The sequence below is a fragment of the Geotrypetes seraphini genome, chromosome 3 (assembly GCF_902459505.1).
Source record: "Geotrypetes seraphini chromosome 3, aGeoSer1.1, whole genome shotgun sequence".
Lineage (NCBI taxonomy): Eukaryota > Metazoa > Chordata > Amphibia > Gymnophiona > Dermophiidae > Geotrypetes > Geotrypetes seraphini.
Window position 1 is genome coordinate 214,836,567 of NC_047086.1, and position 23,013 is coordinate 214,859,579.

General features: G+C 42.4%; 1 protein-coding gene across 1 annotated transcript in view; it reads right to left on the bottom strand.

The window, feature by feature from the left end:
- The window catches only part of LRP1 (LDL receptor related protein 1), a 777,705-nt gene that overhangs the window by 396,732 nt on the left and 357,960 nt on the right, over window positions 1-23,013 (bottom strand). The window contains exons 20-24 of the mRNA XM_033939435.1: window positions 20,861-21,028; window positions 15,976-16,158; window positions 14,912-15,112; window positions 13,221-13,466; window positions 9,535-9,732 (exon numbers count right to left, since the gene is read on the bottom strand). Coding sequence (XP_033795326.1) covers window positions 9,535-9,732; window positions 13,221-13,466; window positions 14,912-15,112; window positions 15,976-16,158; window positions 20,861-21,028 — 996 coding nt within the window. The remainder of the gene's footprint in view (window positions 1-9,534; window positions 9,733-13,220; window positions 13,467-14,911; window positions 15,113-15,975; window positions 16,159-20,860; window positions 21,029-23,013) is intronic.

Here is a 23,013-nt window from a genome sequence, read left to right on the forward strand (position 1 = left end):
GACAATACTCAGACTGGAAAAGCAACACGAGTGAAGTGCCGCAGGGTTTGGTGCTTGGGCCCATGCTCTTCAACATATTTATAAACAGCCTGGAAATTGGTACGACGAGCGAGGTGATTAAATTTGCAGACGCTACATAAAGTTATTCAGAGTAGTGAAGACACAGAAGGACTGCGAAGACCTGCAACGTGACATAAACATGCTCGAGGAATGGGCCACGACATGGCACATGAGGTTTAACGTGGATAAGTTAAGGTGATGCATGTCGGTAACAAAAATCTTATACACAAATACAGGATGTCCGGTGCAGTACTCGGGAGACCCCCCAGTAAAGAGACTTGGGAGTACTGGTAGACAAGTCAATGAAGCCGTCCACGCAATGCACAGCAGCAGCAAAAAGGGCGAACAGAATGCTAGAAATGATTAACCTTTTCCTATCGTGTGTCCCGGGACATTCCAAAAATGACATAGACAGTGGGTAAACAAATAAAGAGCCAGGACCACAAAATATTTGAATTTACAGACTTATGACTTATTTATATTATGTTTACAATAGCCGTAAATGATAATGGTGAATAATACAAAACTTAGCTAAAATAATTACGATTGGATAAGGTAGGAAAAGGTTAAGAAGGGGATCACAAACAGATCGGAGAAGGTTATCATGCCGCTGAACCGGGCCATGGTATGCCCCCACCTGGAATACTGTGTCCAGAACTGGTTGCCATACATGAAGAAGGACACGGTACTACTCAAAAGGGTCCAGAGAAGAGTGACAAAAATGGTTAAGGGGCTGGGGGAGTTGCTGTACAAGAGGCTAGAGAAACTGGGTCTCTTCTCCCTTGAAAAGAGAAGACTGTTTGGTTTGGTTTTATTCCCTGATAATAATAATAACTTTTATACTGCCATGATTATAAGTGCTTATTATGATTATAAATGTATATATGTATATTGTTTTGCACTTTTTGTTAGCTTTGAAAACTTAATAAAGATTTTTTTTTAATGTCATTTCTTAATGATTCTCAGCTTTGTATTTGTCACATGGCTGTGTTTTAATAAACATGCTTTTTTTAACATAAAAGTGAATTTCAAATTGAATCATGAAAAAGACTGCTGAATATGCTGTCCTAAAATCTTTAACTGGATAAGTTACCCAATTAAGTCAGACTGCACGAAGGCTGTCCTAACTGCATAAAGTTGACTGAAGAGCACAGAAAACTGGCGTTATCTGGTTCACTTTTGGCCCTCACCCTCCTCCTCTTAATGGATTATTTTTGGCTGAACATCTCAGTGTCTGGCCAAAATATGATGATGTTACTGTGCCAAAAGTTTTATGTGGTTGTCCTAAGTTAACTACCTAAATTGTTTTGAACATCAACCCATACGTATCTATTGGGGCTCTAATATACAAGTATGAGTAGTTGGGATAGATGAAAGATTAATTTTGGAAAGTTTGACAATGAATCCCAGATATTCTAGAACCAGATTCATCATTATGGTTTACATTTTATTTCCATTTACTATATACCGCCTTTCATATCAAAATGTCAACAGACTAATGGAAAAAGGAAAGGCACGTCGTATAACAAATAGAAAAGCAGAAAAGGCAGAACGGAGAGGGCAAGAGAAGAAAAAGCAGACATCAGTATATAAGAACATAAGAATAGCCTTACTGGGTCAGACCAATGGTCCATCAAGCCCAGTAGCCCGTTCTCACGGTGGCCAATCCAGGTCACTAGTACCTGGCCAAAACCCAAGAAGTAGAAATATTCCATGCTACTGATCCAGGGCAAGCAGTGGCTTCCCCCATGTCTTTCTCAATAACAGACTATGGACTTTTCCTCCAGGAACTTGTCCAAACCTTTCTTACAACGAGCTACGCTATCTGCTCTTACCACAACCTCTGGCAATGCATTCCAGAGCTTAACTAATCTCCGAGTGAAAAAAGAAATTTCTTCCTATTGGTTTACCAGCTTCCTGAAAACAGAGAAAGGCCATGGAAAAACAGTGAGTCTTCAAATTTGCATGGAAGTTTTGTAGGAGAGCTCTGCACACAGGATAAGGATCAATGCTGTTCCATAGTGAAGGGACCAGGAAGAAAAACGCACAATGTCTCAGACTCAGCTCAGATACAGGACATAGAGCAAAGAAGTCAATTATCATGTAAGGAATGAAGAGGGAGGACAGAACCCAAGAAATGAGTTTAGAGGATAGACAGCTGGGAATGCCCAAACGTAGAACCATGTGCTTGGAACAATATTTTTAATTTAACCCTATAGATTATAGGTAGCCAGTGTTGCTGCATAGGTAAAGGTGTAACCTGCTCAAATTTTTGAGCCATACAAAAAAAAATCCAAATTGTGGTGTTTTGAACCATCTGTAAGCATTTCTGCTCAGTCAGTCATATCTACTTACAGAAAAGTGCACTAAAGTGACTGCTTGCTCTCTTCAGAAAAATCCTTCACCAGCCAAATTGTTCCGACAGGGAAAAAACAAACTTTTTGTCTTCAACGGTGAGCAGATTCTACTTCTAACTATTCTGTGAACATTTCCAGGGTTACTCAAAGTCTGAAAGGATAGACACAGTAATGGCAGTGAAATTCTTGCACTAGGAAGCAGAGAAATATCCTTTGCAGAGAGTAAAGTGTGGGTATACATCTTTGACATTCAGGGAACGTAACCAGTTTTCCACATCCAGGAGAAAATCAGTATTTTGAGACTTCATTTTGAACTTTTTCTGAAGCAGAAATCTGCTCCGATTTCTCAGGTCCAACACTAGTCTCAGTGCTCCCTGTCTCTCTAAAATTAAGAAAAATATCTGAAGTAGAAACCTTTGTTTCCAGCACTGGGAACTTGCTCCTGACGAAGAGAGCACCATGCAGTTGAATCCACTGAGGGAAGTAGGGCTGAGACAATCTAATGAGATCTAACATAAATGAAAGCAGTACTTGAGTCATCAATCCAATTAACTTATGAAGTCATAATCTGTGGAACATTATTACATGTTAAACGTTTTTAAATGCCGGCTTTTTAAAATTATGACGGGAATAGCCAGGCAGGTGATTACAAGCAAACGGAAGAGTTACAATCGACTCAACTTTACTTTCTGGTGGGCGAACTTATGCTCCAGCTACAAATATGAAAGAATGAATGCTGAAATCTTGGGGCATAGTAATGCATTTAACTTGGGGCTCCTTTTACGAAGCCACGTTAGCGGCTTTATCGCACGTGACTTTTTATCACGCGCTAACCCCCGCGCTAGCCGAAAAACAACTGCCTGCTCAAGAGGAGGCGGTAGCGGCTAGCACAGCCGGCAAATTAGCGCACGCTATTACATGCATTAAACCGCTAGCGCGGCTTCGTTAAAGGAGCCCTTGGTGTGGGGCCCATTGGCATCTTTTATTACTTCGATATAGTTGTCATCTCCCTTTACTTTTTGTTTGATTTCCTTACACATCCAGGGTTGGGAGGGAGGGGGGGGGTGAGAATGCGCTACTATTTATTATACTAGATTATTGAAGTATATATGCATGTCTATTGTTGATTAGTTAAGGGGGGGGGAGAAAATGATTGTTTTTGAAATATTTGTATGTTCAAAGTGCTTTTATTGCACTGTTATTACTTGAAAATCAATTAAGAATTAAAAAAGAAATAAGGCAGTGCCATTAATTTATAACCCGCAACATTCACTTGTTTTTTGGAATCAGTGGCCAGGACTTTCTGAAAAAAAAAAAATTAACCTTCCTCCCACTGGGAGAGGTAGTGAAATGTTCTTTGAAAGACTGCTTATTCTATCTATCCTCCAAAAGATGAAGGTGTTGATGTCTGGGCCTTCGGTAGTTCTTCCTGAATAATAGATCCCAAAGCGTACTGCTTAACAATGTACTATAGAAAACAAAAACGATCAAATACGGTGTTCCACAGGGGGCTCTACTATCCCTAAAACTAATGAATTATGCCCTATTGGAAACCATAGGAGGGACCTACCTAGACACTACCAGGTCTACCCACTGCACTCATACAAAGACCCACTCATTCACTTAACACACAAAAAACAAGAAAAAAAAGTGGAGAAAAAGCCTCAGTTCATCTTTATATGGCAAAAAACTCCACTTATAAACAACCATTAAGCAATGTCCAAAATGTATCAGTTCACTCAGCAGTTAGAAGCACTGCTTTCATTGTATGCTAATAGATCTCATGCATATTCATTGTGGAAATCCTGAAAACCCGACTGGATTGTGGCCCTCGAGGAAGGACTTTGACACCCCTGTGGTAAAGGAACTGCCTTCTACAAGTAAAGACACTTAAGTGAACTGATCAACTGTGGCAGGTAAAAGAGTTTGGGGATAGGGTAGTGCTCCTTAAACCCACTGGGATTTTTTTTTTTTTGGGGGGGGGGGGTGGAATTTTTTGGCCAGACATGTTCTTATTCATCTCCACAGTATTAACATTAATTACTCTAACTCTGTTTTAAGGAGTCCAGGTCAACGATATTCACTGATTACAAATTACTCCAGATTACTGCTATTAGATTGGTAAAAGGGAGCAAAGAGATGGGATCATATTACCCCACTTCTGAAGGAAGAACACTGGCTTCCAATATCCCACAGGATAACTTTCAAGATAATCTCTCTAGTACAGTGGTTCTCAACCAGTGTGTCAGAAAACACTGGTGTGTCACCAAAAATTTGATAGACAGCACCCTTGTGCTTTTCTTAAATTTTGTGTGGCAGGTTGGGGAGAGGTGAACCTAGAAGTCAAATACTTATCTCCATAAATAAACCCTTACTCCTGTCATCAGCCCCAATTGAAAATGTTGAAGTTCTATGACCACCCTTTTCCTCTACCCCAGCAATCACCACCATTACATTTGTATTTCTCTTGTATCATCGTCAGCAACAGAGAAATGATATATAGGGATTTTTCTTTGTTCAGCTGCGAACTGTAGCATTCAGTGTGTAATGCACATGAACAATATCTGTTAAGTGTGTCACAACAGAAGAAAGATTGAGAACCACTGCTCTTGTGCTCACGCAACCTCACGCTTAGATTACTGCAATCTACTTCTAACTGGTATCCCACAATGTCACCTCTCCCCCTTGCAATCTGTGAAAAACTCTGCTGCACGACTCATCTTCTACCAACCTTGTTACGCTCATGTCACCCCTCTCCTTAAGTCACTTCACTGGCTCCCTATCTGAACACAAGAACATAAGAATTGCCATCTCCGGATCAGACCTTAGGTCCATCAAGTCCGGAGATCTGCACACGCAGAGACCCCGCCAGGAGTACTGTGGCATAGTTTTGGTTCCCATATCACTCTATGCTTCTCATTAGGGAGATGTGCATCCAGCTTACCCATACCCGTATCACTCTATGCCACTCTTAAGGAGATGAGCATCTAGTTTACCCTTAAATCCTAGAACGGTGGATTCCTCAATTACTACCTCTGGGAGAGCATTCCAGGGGAACACCACTCGCTGCGTGAAGCCGAACTTCCTGATATTTGTCCTAGACTTGTCCCCCCTCAGCTTCAGTCTGTGTCCTCTTGTCCGTGTCACATTGGACATTGTAAATAACTGTTTTTCCTGCTCTATTTTGTCGATTCCTTTCAGTATTTTGAAAGTCTCGATCAGATCTCCTCGCAGTCTCCTCTTCCCAAGGGAGAACAACCCCAGTCTCCTAAGTCGTTCCTCGTAATCCAGGTTCTCCATACCTTTCACTAGCTTCGTTGCTCGTCTCTGCACCCTCTCCAGCAGTTTTATATCCTTCTTTAGGTATGGAGACCAATGCTGGACGCAGTATTCCAAGTGTGGTCTGTAGAGTGGCATTATAACTTTCTCCGATCTACTCGTGATTCCCTTCTTTATCATGCCCAGCATTTTATTTGCTTTCTTCGCCGCCGCCGCACATTGCACCGACGGTTTCAGGGTCCTATCTATCAGTACACCCAGGTCCTTTTCCTGTTCGGTCTTTCCCAGAGTTGCACCTGACATACTGTACTTGTGTTCCTTATTTTTTGCATCACTTTGCATTTTTCCACATTAAACTTTATCTGCCATTTCTCTGCTCATTTCTCCAGTCGACTCAGGTCGCTCTGGAGTTCCTCACTGTCCTTCAGCGATCTGATTGCCCGGCATAGCTTTGGGTCGTCTGCAAACTTGATGATCTCACTGGATGTTCCTTCTTCTAGGTCATTGATGAAAATATTAAATAAGATGGGCCCAAGTGCCGAGCCCTGGGGCACACCGTTAGTCACTTTCTCCCAGTCTGAGAACTTCCCATTTATGCCCACTCTCTGCTTTCTGTTCTCCAGCCATTTGCCTTTCCATCTTAGTATATCTCCCTCTATTCCATGGCCTTGTAGTTTCCTGAGAAGTCTTACATGTGGAACCTTGTCGAACGCTTTCTGGAAGTCCAAGTATATAATATCCACCGGTTCTCCACCCTCAATATGTTTGTTCACTATCTCAAAAAAATTGAAGTAGGTTCATCAAACATGATTTCCCTTTCCTGAATACATGTTGGCTGGCTCTCATTAGGTCGTGCGTGTCTAAGTGCCGGACTATGCTATCTTTGATCAGCGCCTCAACCATCTTTCCAGGGACAGACGTGAGACTCACAGGTCTGTAGTTGCCTGGCACTCCTCTCGATCCTTTTTTAAATATCGGCGTGACGTTGGCGATCTTCCAGTCATCCAGTATCTGTCCTGTTCTAATTGACAGGTTGGCAAGTTTTTGCAATAGTTCTCCAATTTCAACTTTCAGTTCTTTTAAGACTCTAGGGTGAATTCCGTCCGGTCCAGGAGATTTATCACTTTTAAGTTTGTCGATCTGGTGGTAAATCTAATCCAAGTCCACTTCTACTGTGGTGAGGCTGTCCTCTGCGACCCCCTTGAACACTTTCACTGTTTCAGGTATTGTAGCAGTGTCCTCCTTTGTAAAGACAGACGCAAAGAAGGAATTCAATCTGTCTGCAATTTGTTTGTCATCCTTGATGCACCCTTTTCCTCCCAGGTCGTCCTCAAAGTGGTAGGCACCTACCAGCTAATTACATTTTTTAATGGTTTTAAATTGTTTTTTTAATAACACATTCAATTAATGGCGCCGATTGAGCTATTTAAGAAAATTAAGCTAGGTGCTTAGATTGGCTAGGCACGCTCAAGCGGAAACAGGAAGTTGTGTCAGAGGTGGCGGACCACAGCAGGGGAACAGAACCAAGGAATCCACAAGCAGCACTAGAAAATTGTTCCTGCACCAGTCTCCCAGTTTGCATTTTAAAAGGTGAGGAGGGGCTTCAGAATAGGATGGGAAGAAGGGAAGGATATCTCAGCCCATGGGGGTCCCCTGGAGCAGCTGATTTTAAAATGAAGGGTAGGATGGAAGGGCATTTGGAAGACTGTGGGGTGGTGGGGAGGGAGGGAAGGAGGAAGAAGGGAGAGATGCAGGAAGGGAGGGCATTTGGTGGGTGTGGAAATCAGGGGAGGGGGCAGTGAGGAGAGGAATTGGGGGCCCCCTTAGCTCCAGCCTGTCTAGCACCAGCACTAACCTGAGGCAGTCACATTGGCCTTTCAGTGCTATTAACAAACTAGGGATGGCCCACTCACTTCCTGTCCGGTTAAATTGTTCTGAATATCCACCCCTAAATTTACAATTCATAAACTCATAAGAAGAGAAGCCCTAATTATATGTGTGATGGCTCAATAGTTTCACTATACCTATAGCTGCTAGTAGCAGGCACTCTCCATGTATATTCAGTACTACTATATATCAAAGTGGTTATTACTTTAAAAGAATAGTTCTTATTGTTGGCTTTTAATATTGACCCACTAGGTTTTCTCTGAGCTCAGAGAGCTGTCCTTTTTACTTGGATAGCATTCCTTGTGTAGTTCATTCATTCTGTTTATAGATGGAGAAATATTTCTATAGTATCAACAGTGAACGCATGGCTGTACAAGTAAGTTATATACTATGGGGCTCATAATCGAAATGGAAATACATCTAAAAACCGGCCTAAATCGGTAGGTTCTGGGGGTTGTTTTGGGGGACTCACCATGACCTATAAGGTTGTTGTGGTGAGATGTGTATGTGGCACCCTTTTTGTGAAGTTCACAGCAGTGCCCTGTAAGGTACCCCACTAATCTGGTGCAATGTTTGGGTATCCAGTCCATCACTTTGCTGACCCCGCCCATGTCCAAAAGATCTTTTTCTAGGTGTTTTTGACTTGGATGAATTTTTGGACAAAAATGGGGTAAAAAGATGGACAACTTAACTGTATGGACGATCAGACGGCTGGACGTACAGTTAGACGATTTTCGTAAAAAAATATATATATATATATATATTGGATGTATTTTTTGAAAATGGACCTTTTCCCATGTCCAACTTTGGGCGACTAGCAACTTAGGCCCAAAACGGACTTTGACATATCTTTTCATTATGCCCCTCCATAGTAACACACTTCAAAACACACATCACATAATGATAAAAATGTTGCTTAGAAATATATCAGAACACTCAAATTGGGAGTACAACACTATACAAATAAATTCTCAAAAAATTTTCTCTATAGACTTCTACTAAAAAGAGAATTTTTCAATATCAACTTTAAATATAACATAATAAATAACGATAGTGCTCAGTGAAAGCCAAAAACAGCTTTTGGTATAAGAGCACAGGACTCTACCAGCTCAGGCTTGAATACATCATAGCACTCCTCCTGCCCTACCTATGATTTAGATATTCACATATTTGAACAAGATGAAAAGAGTTCAGAAAGACTATGCAGACTATGCAATTCTCAGGGCCCAAGGGTCAGTACCACTGCAATGTTCACAAGACTATTTTATTCATAGGAACTCTGTCCTCTTTTCCAGCTGCCGTAAGGTACGATGTGCAGAGGACATCTCCAGGCCTGGAGATAGCTGAGTAGAGAAAGCCCAAAGAAGGGCTACCAAAATGGCACAGTTTGTAGCAAAAGCCCAATCAGATGAAAATTAAAGGCCTAAATATTCATTCCCTAGAGTAGAGAGGAAAGGAGAGGCAGGGAATGAGACAGAAAGGCCTAGAAATGCAAATGCAGCAAGAAATTGTCAATGGAACGAACGAGAGATCATGACATGAGACGCTGACTCAGAAGTAACATTAGGAAATCTTTCACCACAAAGAAAGTGGAAGCAAAGACAGTAACAAAACCTTAAAATGCCTGCGTTAGGCAGAGGATTCTTAGATGAAGGAAAGTGTAAAGTTAAGAATAATATAAAACAGAAGTATAAATGGAAAGAACTAGACAGGTATAAATGGGAAGAACTAGACAGGTCTTGTAATCTTTGCCAAGATTTCAAAGGCCAATACAACCAAACCCATTCAGATCTCCCTTACTGCTGACCACCCCAATAGCCTAGCAACAGCAGGGGAAAGGGGAAATAAAAGACCAGAATGACATAAAGAGAGAAAACATGGAATAAAGAAAAATGGAAAACAAGTTCATCACCATCTTTGAAATGGGCACTCCTTCTGTCAGCCCCCTTACCTCCATTCTCTGACAGTTTTCCCCTATAGATCTTGTCTTCCACCACATCTGTCCAGTACAAAGAGCTCTGGTTGAGGTGAAAGTCCAGTGCAATGGTGTTCCGCAGACCAGGCACCAAAACACTGTAGTCGCCCTTATGCAGGTCAATGCGGCGGATCTCATGACGGTTCGAGAAGATGATAAAGGGCTTAAAGGGGTCTAAAGAGAGCAAAAAAGAAGAGTCACTCATCATATTCCAAATAAATCCCACTTCTCCACAAAAAAAAAAAAAACTGGTTATGTGTTTTTTGCCTTAACTTTTAATATAAATCGCTTAGAAATTTTTATAAGCATTTTATCATTACACAAAAAGTTGGCTTCAATTATTGCAAAACACTGCAGTCAAACTCATTTACAAAGCTAAAACATTTGACCACATCACCCCCCTCTTGTTCAAAGAGCACTGGCTACCCGTTCCTCACCGCATCACCTACAAAATACTTCTGTTAACATTTAAAACCAAGCAGTCCAATTGACCTGCCTTTATCAACAAAACTTCTTATACCCTAGGCCCCTATCCGGAATTTGCGTTCCATTACTCAGAATCTGTTTTCAGTCCCGTCTATTCATGAACTATTCTTCCTTGACACAACCTGCAAAACTATCTTATCGGTCACTGCTCCCACTTTATGGAACGCCCTTCCGTCGGACCATAGACTGGAAACATCTCTCGAAAAGTTCAAATCTAAACTAAAAACTTTCCTCTTTAAAGACGCCTATACATTCTGACTTTTTTCATTTCAATCAGAGCCAAAACAATTTCCACGCAGCCGGCATTACCAATTTAAATGCTTCTTTTGAAGCGACCCCTACCTTACCCTAGTGCATTAAGCCCTTCTCTCCCTTCCCTCCTTCTTATGATTTTTTTTTTTTTTTCTCATTGTATTTAATCTCTCACCCATCCCTCTTATTCCTTTTTGTATCTGTAAGTCTACATGTTTTATCGACCCTCTATTTTTATTTTCCACTTTTATTTTAACCATATTTGATCATTGTAAACTGTTTAGGTATGTTTTGATAAATGGTATATCAAAGATTAAATAAACTTGGATCAAATTTTAAATAAAACTTCAGCTCACCAGAAATTAAAAACAGGTTGAAAATAAGTAAATGGACAATGAGATGCTGTCAGATACAGCTAGAAACAAATAGATCTCCAATACGGCTTACAAAAACCCTCCAAACGGGCTGCATTTCTGAAGTAGCCCATTTGAAAACTGAAGCACTATTTATAGCCATTTTGCATGCTGTTTTAGATTCAATTTATAATTTTTCAATCTGTATTTTGCATTTCTTTTCGTTACTTTTAATTCTATAATTTATTTAAGGCTGCATTTTGATTAAGCTTTGTAATCACAATTAACGGTATGTTAGTTATTCCCCCTCCCCACCCCCGCAAAGCATCTGGGCAATGGAGGGTTAAGTGACTTGCCCAGAGTCACAAAGAGCAGCAATAGGAAAAATAAATAAACAACATACCTTTAATTATGTGTTTAATCACAATTAAAATGCAGCCCTAGAAGAGAGCTCTCAGGACCCTGGAGCATGTTATTATGTTTATGAAATATGTATTAACATATATTTAAAAATTAAAGTTATCTGTGTATACCACATTCATCTTCAATGCTGAATGCAAGAATCTTGTCTACCTGTTAAGCAAATTACACTGAATTGGGAAAACAGTACTTGAAATTTAAAGGAAATATGCCAGTAAGTCCAGACAAATAATGGTATCAGCATTCCTTATATGCCAGGACAGGCTCTAAGCTTTGCTTAAGAACTAGAAAATAAAAGGGTAGATGAGGCTTGGGCATGGTTTGAACAATTACACAGGAAGCAGCTGGAAGTCTTCCAATTCTGGTAGTGAGAAGACAGGCCACCCCCAACCTTTAGCAGATCTACCCTGCTGAGAATTATTGTCTAAAGGAAACCTAATCCTATCTAGTCTTCTCCTATAAATATGAGCAAAGTGGACGTGACCCAGATGATTCCTGTGACTGCTGCAGCAAATACCTGACAACTCGGTTGTATTTTTATTTTGGGAGATCCAGCAGGTATGAAGAGGAGCTTCCTGAAGGCTTTCTCTAACATACCACAGAGCAGATAGAAACAGCCAAGGGGATACCCCTAAATCTAAGCACTCAGAATCATAAAAATATAAGCAGCGCCATGCTAGGTTGGGCAACTGTCCACTGAGCCCAAAATCATTCTTCCCAAAGATCACCTCCCTGCTGCTCATGGCTGCTTAGCTAGCAACGGACCAGTCTTCTAGAAACTTGCCCAAATATTTAGTTTGATTTCAGCTATGATATTAACTTTGACCACACCCTACAGCAACAATTTCAAATGCTCTTAAATTTGGTATAAAGGAATTCCATCTTTTATGTAAAAGGACCTCAACTTTGTAATCAGCTTCCAGAGCAGATCAGGGTTTTGCAAGACTTGAAATGCTTTAAAAGTTATTTTGAGCTTTGAGCTTGAGTTTAAAGAAGTGTTATATTGCTGATTCATCTAATTATGTCCATTCCTTTATAGCAGGGGTCTCCAAAGTCCCTCCTTGAGGGCCGAATCCAGTCAGGTTTTCGGGATTTCCCCAATGAATATGCATTGAAAGCAGTAAATGCACATAAATCTCATGCATATTCATTGGGGAAATCCCGAAAACCTGACTGGATTCGGCCCTCAAGGAGGGACTTTGGAGACCCCTGCTTTATACAGTCTTTTGATTAAAGATGATTTTTATAAGATCAGCTGATTTTATTTTTATAATAGTGATGTTGTTTATTGTCTTTAGATATGATTGTACTGTTTTAAATTGTGCATGTTGAGCTGGAATCTGCCTAGAAATGTTTTGATGGAGCAGAATATAAATAAATTTAAAAAATAAATAAAATTCTATACAGGCACAGGAAGTACTTATGCTACCATTGACAGATGAACGTTTGAGATCCTGTAATAAAATTAAGTCCCTTGGAGGCAATGTTTAAACAACCCAGGCTGCTGCAAAATCTGAGAATTTTTAGCCAAGGTCTTTACACTCCAGTTTTCAAAAGTTCAAGGTCTCTTCAATTTATTTTGATATACTGCATCATAAGCACACCTTCTGAGCTGTTCACTGTATGAGTTGCTTAATTATACACATGCTTTTCCCTTTGAAGGCTAAGGAAGGTGCTTTTCTATGAAAAATACTACAAACATCAAAGTGATTTAACTGGCTAGAATGAGCTCCTGGCAAGTTAAATCACTGTTTGTGGCTAACCCCGGGACGGGCAACTCCGGTCCTCGAGGGCCGGAATCCAGTCAGGTTTTCGGGATTTCCCCAATGAATGTGCATGAGATCTATTTGCATACACTGCTTTCAATGCATATTCATTGGGGAAATCCTGAAAACCCGACTGGCTTACGGCCCTCGAGGACCGGAGTTGTCCACCCCTGGGCTAACCATTTAATTTTAGAGGCACTTAACCGGTTAGTGCCACTGAGAATAACCAGTTAGCACTAAACTGAAAACCAGCTATTTGGGGGGGGTGAGGTTTCCAGAAGCAGCCTCGGCAATTGGTCAGTTAAATTCCAATATTCAGCCCTTAACCGGCCAAGGTAACCACTTTAAATAGGACTACATAAAAGTCATTCCTATTTATACTTACCGAGACTCACACAGCTTTCTCCATTGGGTTCCAGCATCCAGCCCTCATAGCAGGAGCATTTCACATTAAACTTCTCCTGTTCACACTTCTGGCTACACTTGAGGTGCTTCGCACAGTAGCTCTGGATCTGGCAGGTCTTCTTGTCAGAGCTCAGTTCCATCCCAAGTGGACAGGCACATACTATGCCCTCCCCAGGGGCCACTGTGCAGTTGTGGCTGCAGCCACCATTGTTCAGGGAGCACTGATCTGCAAAGAATTGAGTGTACATAGAGAGATCTTCAGAAACTACACCCACTAAGGCTCTCCAGGATTAATTACATTACATTACATTAGGGATTTCTATTCCGCCATTACCTTGCGGTTCAGGGCGGATTACAAAAGAATTATCAAGGATGTATTACAAAAAGATCTTACCAAAAAGATATCTGGTCATTTTCAAAGAGAGTAAGAATTGAGTATGGCTAGTTGTTTTGGGTAGGGGGCTTTAGTGAGTGGCGTTATTTGAAATTTGCGGCGTTATTTCTTTTTCAGGGATTTTTTGAAGAGTATGGTCTTTATTTCTTTTCTAAATGTTTTGTAGTCTAGGGATGCCGTCAGTAGATTGGCGATTTGGTTGTCTAGTTTGGCTGCTTGAGTGGCTAGGAGGCCATCATATAGATTTTTCTTTTTGATCTCTTTAATTGGGGGATATTAGAATGGGGTGTGAGTTTTCCTATGTCTGGTTGAGGTGTTGTGGATAAAAAAAAAAGGAGTAGAGGAACAAAGCTAAAAATTTGACCAATCAGCTCCACTGGTAAACTTCCTCAAGGTGCTGCTGAGAGCAATAAGTCGTTTTAACATGGAAGAAAAAGCCTCAGGATAAAAGGGAGCCAAATATCAGCTCAACTTCACACACATCACTGGCTTAAAAAAACTCCGGAACACTGTTAAGAGAAAAAAAGGGGAAATGCAACCATGCGAGCACCTCTCAAAATAACATCCCCCTACGTAGACCCGCGTTTCGTGGTATGACAACTTCTTCAGGGCAACAGGGCAGAATGTGTGCGTTATCGTTTCTTCGCACAGATCGATCTCCAGAGGTACATACCACTCCAGAGATTGATCTGTGGGAAGCAACGACAACGCACACTTTCTGCCCTGTTGCCCTGAAAAAGTGGACATTGTACCTCGAAACACGGGTACACATGGGGGGGGGTGATATTTTGAGAGGTGTTCACATGGTTGCATTGTCCCTTTTTTTCTCTAATAGCGTTCTGGAGGTTTTTTAAGCCAGTGATGTGTGTGAAGTTGAGCTGATATATGGCTCTCTTTTTTTCCTGAGGCTTTCTCCTCCATGTTAAAACGACTTTTGGCTCTCAGCAGCGCCATGAGGAAGTTTACCATTGGAGCTGATTGGTCAAATCTCCAGGATTAATGATATACATGTGAAGTCCACACAGCCACTATCAATGCACAACTGGTTTCGCCTACTAAGATTCTCAAGATTTAAACTTTATAGCTGTTGAATCCAGCCCATGAACCCTTTCCTTCCTCATGCATATTCACTGTAGGTATCCTGGAAACCTGACTGGCTGGGGTTTCCTAAGGACAGATTCAGGGATCACTGCCATAAGGAAAAGTACAGAAGTCACCCAGGAGAAGTGTTGTGGTATCCAACTGCCATTAATAAGAGAAAAGGAGATGCAACCTACCACACAGCATCCCTTCGTCAGAACCATCTGCGCAGTCATCAGTCCCATCACATAGCTTCTCGGGAGGTAAGCAAATAGAGGTGTTGTTAGCACAAGTGTGGGACGGGAGCTTGCAGATCAAAGATTCACAGTTCTCTTCATCAGAGTTATCCTCACAGTCGCTGTCTCCATCGCACACCCAGGCTTTGCTAATACACCTCGCTTCAAAGAAAGGGATAAAACTTTTTTTTTATTGGAAAACGTTTCCAGTTGAAACACAGTAGTTACTTATATAACAACAACAATATTCCAATACTGTATGCAATCCATATAATACCATGAATACCTTTCTTCATTGTTATTCCCCAACATGAGTTGGTTTTACGAAAATAAACAGGAACACAAGTTTTTGCAATTTACAGCCTAAAATGGGACGATTTCTAAATTCTCACCCCAACCAATGAAATAAAAAAAAAAAAGAAAAAGAGATGACAGCATCTCTGCTTTGTTTAAATTTCTCACCATTCTAGTATTTTGACAAAACTTGCAAAATGTTCCTTATCCTGGCTAAACTGTCAACCCCAGAACATGACAGGAACACAACCAGAGGACAGGACCTTCAATCATTTCACTGAAATAAAGAGGCCTTGCATGGGGCATGCAAAACCAAGATCTGGGGCTCCTGCTGATGCTTCAAGTATTCTAGAAATGGGAAGGGGTGGGGTGAGAGGCAAGGTAAGGGATAAGGGCTCAGTTGAGGCAAAACTAGCCTTCCTATCAAAGCACAAGCTACTGGGAATTAGATCCAACCAGATAAGGACAATTGAAAAACACCAGGTCCTACATATAAATAGAGCAGCACATCAAGTGTTCAGGAGAAGCAAATGTATTTTCACCATTTCAAATCCTCCAAGCTGTGTTATTCAGTAAGATCTAGAAGAAACTGAAATGCTGGCATTTATATTTCCCACCCTGAACACTAATGTGCAAAAACTGGCCTAGGACCTTCTGCTTCAAGCAGCTCCCCCAAAATCTCCACAGTCCTTTCCTGCTACAAAGTAAAATATCCTGAAGGTGGAACTTACCAGAATCCTTGCAGCCAAACTTGACATTAGGATCGCAGACATGGGTCACCCCTTCACAGTTTTTCTCATCACTGGAGTCCATGCAGTCTGTGTCACCATCACAGCGCCAGCGAAGGGGGATGCACAACCCATCCAGTCGGCACTGGAACTCATCCATGTGACAGCCTCCTGGCGGGCGAGTCGCTAGAACAAGCCAAGAAAAGCTTTGGTGTGTAAACAGGGCACATCTTTTACATATAAACACGTGAGGGAGTAGGAAGAGAGAACTCCTATTTCTTTTTATTCATTTTTTTTAAACTGATATACTTCTTTCCTGGAATAGCCCATTCAAAGGGTTTTCAAAATCAAATAATCCAAAGTCAGACAGCAAAAACTAAAAATTCAAAAAAAAAAAAAAAAATTCAAAAGGATGTTTTGATTCCAGTAAGGAGGGAATTCATGAAAGGGTGTTAAGCAACTCTGAAATCCACCCTGCATGATGCTACAAACCGCTACATAAAAACAGTTAGCAAGCGCCGGAGAAACAAAAAACCCCAGTGGTCTTCAGCACCGAAATTTTGAACCTCGTTAAAGAGAAAAAAGAAGCATTTATTGCCTACAAACATTTCGGAAAGCAGGCAAAAGAAGACTATCTGGTCAGATCTAGAGCAGTCAAAAAGGCAGTCAGAGAGGCCAAACTCCGAACAGAAGAAGATCTAGCACGGAACATTAAGAAAGGGGACAAATCCTTCTTCAGGTATATTAGTGACAGGAAAAGAAATAAAGATGGGATAGAACGCCTTAGGAAATCGGACAGAAGCTATGCAGAATCGGATTCTACCAAGGCAGAACTACTAAACGAATACTTCTGCTCAGTCTTCACCTGTGAAGCACCGGGAGCCGGTCCACAGTTACAGACAAGAGACAACCAGAAAGACCCGTTTCTAGATTTCGAGTTTATGCCCAGCAGCGTCTACTGCGAACTTTCAAGACTCCAAGTAAACAAAGCCATGGGACCAGACACCCCAGGGTCCTCAGAGAGTTGAGCGAAGTCCTGGCAGAACCATTAGCCGTACTCTTCAATCTTTCCCTACGCACCGGAAGAGTTCCCTTGGACTGGAAAACAGCTAACGTTATTCCACTTCACAAAAAAGGCTACAAGACAGAGACAGCAAATTACAGACCGGTGAGTCTCACATCCATAGTGAGCAAGCTTATGGAAACACTGATCAAGCAGAAACTCGACACAATCCTGGACGAAGAAAACCTACGTAATTCCCACCAACACGGATTTACCAAGGGCAGGTCCTGCCAATCTAATCTGATTGGCTTCTTTGACTGGGTAACTAGACAACTGGATGCCGGGGAGTCTCTGGACGTAATATATTTGGACTTCAGCAAAGCTTTTGACAGCGTCCCACACCGCAGGTTATTGAACAAGCTGAAATCGCTGGGATTAGGGGACACACTAACTGCATGGGTTATGGATTGGCTAAGCGGTAGACTTCAAAAAGTAGTGGTAAACGGTACCCCCTCCAAAACGTCAGACGTGACTAGTGGAATGCCACAGGGCTCGGTCTTGGGCCCGATTCTATTCAACTTATTCATAGGTGATATGACCCAAGGGCTTAGAGGAAAAGTATCTTTGTTTGCCGACGCCGCCAAACTATGCAACATAGTAGGCAAAAGTTTTTTGTCTGACAGTATGACGCAGGACCTACTACTACTGGAACAGTGGTCATCGACTTGGCAGCTCAGCTTCAATGCTAAAAAGTGTAAAGTAATGCACCTGGGTAAGAGAAATCCATGCAGAACTTACACACTAAATGGTGAGACCTTGGCTAGGACCACGGCGGAACGGGATTTAGGGGTGATCATTAGTGATGACATGAAGGCTGCCAATCAAGTGGAGAAGGCTTCCTCCAAGGCAAGGCAATAGATGGGTTGTATCCGTAGGGGTTTTGTCAGCAGGAGACCTGAAGTCATAATGCCGCTGTACAGATCCATGGTGAGACCTCATTTGGAGTATTGTGTTCAGTTCTGGAGACCACACTACCGGAAAGATGTGCTGCGAATTGAGTCGGTTCAGCGAATGGCCACCAGGATGGTCTCGGGGCTCAGGGATCTCACATATGAAGAAAGGCTACATAAACTGCAGCTGTACTCACTTGAGGAACGAAGAGAGAGGGGAGACATGATTGAGACGTTCATGTATGTTACGGGCCGTATCGAGGTGGAAAATGATATCTTCTGTCCAATAGGTCCCTCGACCACCAGAGGGCATCTGCTGAAACTCAGGGGAGGGAAGTTTCATGGTGATTCCAGAAAATACTTCTTCACAGAAAGGGTGGTTGATCATTGGAACAGTCTACCTCTGCAGGTGATTGAGGCCAGCAGCGTGTCAGATTTTAAGAGAAAATGGGATATTCACGTGGGATCTCTAAGGGAGTAAAGTCAGGGGGGTGGGTCATTAGAGTGGGCAGACTTGATGGGCTATGGCCCTTTTCTGCCGTCATATTCTATGTTTCTAGTGCACACTAACCTCTAAAAATGCCCATTATAGTCCTTTGGGCATCTTTAGCGGTTAGCGTGCACTAACGCGCTTAATGCCCTTTCATGAATTCCCCCCTGAATGCATAAATGAGTTCATTCTTAAAATATAAGAAGGGTAAATTTCAAAGCTTCGTTAAAAATTTCCAACTTCCCTTCCTCTCCACTTTAGCTAAAATTACCCATGTCAAAAAATATAAACAGGGAAGGGTTAGGCTGGGAAAGGCAATGTGTGGGTATGTTAGCGTGTACTTTTAAAAAAAGTGCTAACATGCATGCTCTGAGTGCAGTTCTGCATTTTCAAAGTGGAACCCTGTACTTGTGAGCACCTCAGGTAGGTTGAAAAATTGCCTGAAATATTCCAGGTCATAGAAACATGATGGCAGATAAAGACCAAATGGCCCATCCAGTCTGCCCATCCACAGTGACCATTATCTCTTCCTCTCTCTAAGAGATCCATACACACTGGTCATCTGAGGGCATCGGTTTAATCACCACGCATACAAGATGCTTGCAACTGTAGACATAACCAGGATTTTTATCACCCAGACAGGAAAGCACTCCCAATCCTCTCCCCTTTTATCACTTGGACAGTACAACAGCAGGGACTCTTCCTGCCCAATATTTGCATTTCACTCATTTTTCCAAACCTAAGGAACTCTGCACTATGAGCATCTGGTCCTTAATGTAATACAACTTCCTGTCTATCTCAGACAAGGCTATCTATAAAGGGGATGGAGGGATATTACAGGGGCCGGAGGAGTATGTACCACTAAGCATAGTGATGTCATCTTCACTGTGCAGCCCACCAGTGCTACCTAGCAAATTATTTTCCATCCCTCTTTCTCCTTTCTCCCCCAGTATGGTCCTGATCACAGATATCTACTTCAGTGATCATCCAAATTCCCCTGATGGTTTCCCTGAGACTGTTCACCCTCGAAAAGAGAAGATTGAGAGGGGATTTGATAGAGACTTTTAAAATATTAAAATGATTTGACATAATAGACCAGGAAGAAGCATTACTGACATTTTCAGATGTGACACAGACAAGAGGTCACAGCCTGAAACTGTGTGGCAGCAGGTTCAGGACAAATGTCAGGAAGTTCTGTTTCCACAGCGAGTGGTGAGTGCTTGGAATGCTCTCCCAGAGGAGCTTGTCGCAGAGACCAGTGTTCAGGGTTTCAAGCGCAAGTTGGATGCACACCTTCTTGCAAATCATATCCGGTGATACGGGAAATCCGGGTCTCCAACAGGGAGCACCTAACTGGGCCTCCGCGTGTGCAGATCGCTGGACTAGATGGACTTAGGTCTGATCCAGTGAGGGCGTTTCTTATGTTCTTTCTTATTCCACATTTCAAGAGCATGGTTTGCAAGTCCAAAAGGGCATGAGTACACTGCTGGGGTGGGGGACACTTTCACAGGCCTGCAAGGGAGTCTTCAAAGACATTTCCCCCCTTCTCCCCCAGAGTTAAAAATGCAGGGTTGGCGGGAGAAGACCAGTTCGATTTTGCATCTGCTTTTTTTTTTTCTTCTTGCTTTGAGAGGAGCAATTTTCAGCTTTAAAAGCTGCCATTGCTATGATTAAGCATGGGCATTTGAATGAGAGTTGGCATGAATGAAAATAACCACTTAGAGAAACTATGCAAGGAGTGGATCAGTAACCAACAACTGCAGCATGGAAGCTCATTCTTTAGTGATGTCACAGAACAAGTATATACAAAAACACAACCCATGGGCTGTGATGTCATAAAAGTGACACTGTGGCATTAGAGGAACTGGGACGTAAAAGCTATGTGGCAGGGAGCACCTAGTGGCTGAGGTAACTGACAGATTCTGGAGACCTAGATTCAAAGCCTACTTCTGCTGCCGACAGTCTTTGGACAAGTTGCTTCATCTCCTACTGGGTCCCAGGTACCACTTCAGTTGAAAGCTCTTTGAAGCAGGGACAGGCAAATATATAAAATGTCTACAAAGATGCAGAATTATTTAATAATCAGCAAAAATGGAATAGAGCAGTGTATTGCAAACTGTGTGCTGTGGCACGAGACGCCGGGGAGGAGAAGAGGCGCCAGCTAACTGCCTACAGGGCATGCCTCTCGCGGCAAGAGGCACATCCTGTAGGCAGTCAGCATCTCTCTTCCTCTACGTGCCTCTTTCAGCATCCCCTCACTGGTGGATCAGGGCCCCCATCTGTAGGGACTCCGCACACTTCCGGGTGCCTTCAAGCCGCAGCCACAAGTTTAGCGTGCAAAGGTTTGCAAAATTTGCGAGACAATGGAATAGAGAAATAGAGAAGGGCAGTATAAGAAAAACTCAACGTACAGGTTACAGAGACACCAGCACCTCACATACTTACCATGGTTGGTGCAGTTCGCATGAGTCTCATCGCTGTAGTCTCCGCAGTCATTGTCTCCATCACAGGTCCAGTGCTCAGGAATGCAACGGCCGCTGTTGCACTTAAACTGTGTGCTGGAGCAGGAGTGGCTGCAGCCTGCCTCATCGCTGTTATCACCACAGTCGTTGTCTGAGAAACAAGGATTTCATGTCACCCAAACTAGGGACGGAAGCCTGCTATTGCATGGACTTCTGCCTCCTAACACCTTTCAGAGGCAAATCCGATAGGGATCGATAGTCAGTGACAGTTAATCCGGTTAGGAGTGGCTCCTACCTGGGTTAACTGGCACTTACTCAGGCCAGCCATGGTTTCAGAGGCTTTATCTGGATAATAGCACAGAAATTTACCCCAACACCTCAGCAATATCCAAATACTGCCAAGATAGTCTAGGGACGGAGCTAAGACAGAGCCAGGAGTAACCCAGAATTTCAGTGCCAGTATTCAGGTACCAAGAATTTAAAAAATCCACAGCTGCCAGCATCTAAAAAACGCTGATTGCCATAGGCTGAACATCGGGGGGAAATACTGTATCTACAAACATATCCAGGTGAATTAAGGGTCCAAGAGCCTCCCGTTTTTACTAAGGCAATTTTCAGAGGATTGTTGATATGGAAACAGCTGTTCACCTAGGGGAAAAAAGGTTGACTGAAAACTGCCCATCCCATAATATGGATAAAAAACCCCCAGCATAATTAGTGCCCAGGATAGGGAGGAAGAGATGCAAAGTGCAATCCTGCTAATGCACCCCTGTCCTACTTTCTAACACCCCCACCCCCGAAATACTCCTGTACTGAGACCTAGCTCCAACCCTGTGGGACCCCCTGGATATTCCAGTCCTGGGCCAATGAAGCCCAATGGCAAGAGGACCCCACCATCCCCTTGACTCTATATAATAGGGTGCCTAAGATTAGGTACCATATGGCATATATGTTATAGAATCCTAGCACATATGTGCATGCACTGTACACATATGCTTAGAAGTGTGAACTGGGCACACAGCAGTATTCTATAATATAGGCATATAAATGCAAGATGATATGCACGGGGGGCATTACATGGGCGGAGCTTGGGCAGGACAACAGCACGTCTCCCAGTTACAAGTACAACTTACAGCGTAATGTACGTTACCTGCATAAGTGCCACACTTAGGTGGCCCATTTACGTCTTCCTTAGACCTAAGTGGGCGCACCTAAATCTATGCACGTTTCTGTGACTTAACACTGGTATTCTATAACGGAATTTGTATGCACATAAGCTCTTACAGTACACACGCTCCCTGCGCTGCACCCAGACGGTGTCACAAGTACCAAGCACCAGTAAACAGAGTGCCTGCCTTTTGGGAAGGTGACGTATCAGTGAAAACCACACACACAGAGATCTGAAAATATGATATCTGTGCATTATTTTCAACCTCCTCACAATCTGGATACCATGTGTACTTTTAACCCTAGAAAGGAAGGGTAAATTTCAGCCAACTAATTTACCCAGGGCAAGTGATTGAAAATTGCATTCCATGGGGGTAAGTTTTATAAAGTCATATAAAGCAGGTTTCGCCCATAGAAATGGCTTTTCTCTTTAAGAGCAAAGACATGCATTGCATATAAAGCACATGTGCTGACAAGGTGGCAAGTATCTACAGGCAAGCTGTGCTTTACGTTATGTTATCTGGGATTTTATATTCCTGTCTATTCTCTGCACTTACACTTCACAGATCCAGACAATAAAATATGTTGCACAAAGAACACTATAAATTAAGTTTTGAAAAGATCAGAAGCTAAATGTCATCCAAGGATTTTTGAAATAAAAGAGACTTAAGACTTTTATGAAATAAGAGACAGGAAGCACAGTTTCAGGTAAAACCTGTGAGTATTCCAAATTGAAACAGCCCGGGTGATCTTTACGGGCTCCTTTTACGAAGCCGCGTTAGCGACTTCAGCATGTGCGACTTTTCATGACGCACTGCTCAAGAGGAGGCGGTAGCGGCTAGCGCAGCCGGCGGTTTAGCACGTGGTATTACGTGCATTAAACCGCTACCGCGCCTTCGTAAAAGGAGTCCTAAGTTGGGATCCTTATACTATAAAGTTGCTTTTGGTGCTGCCCCATTACATTTTGCC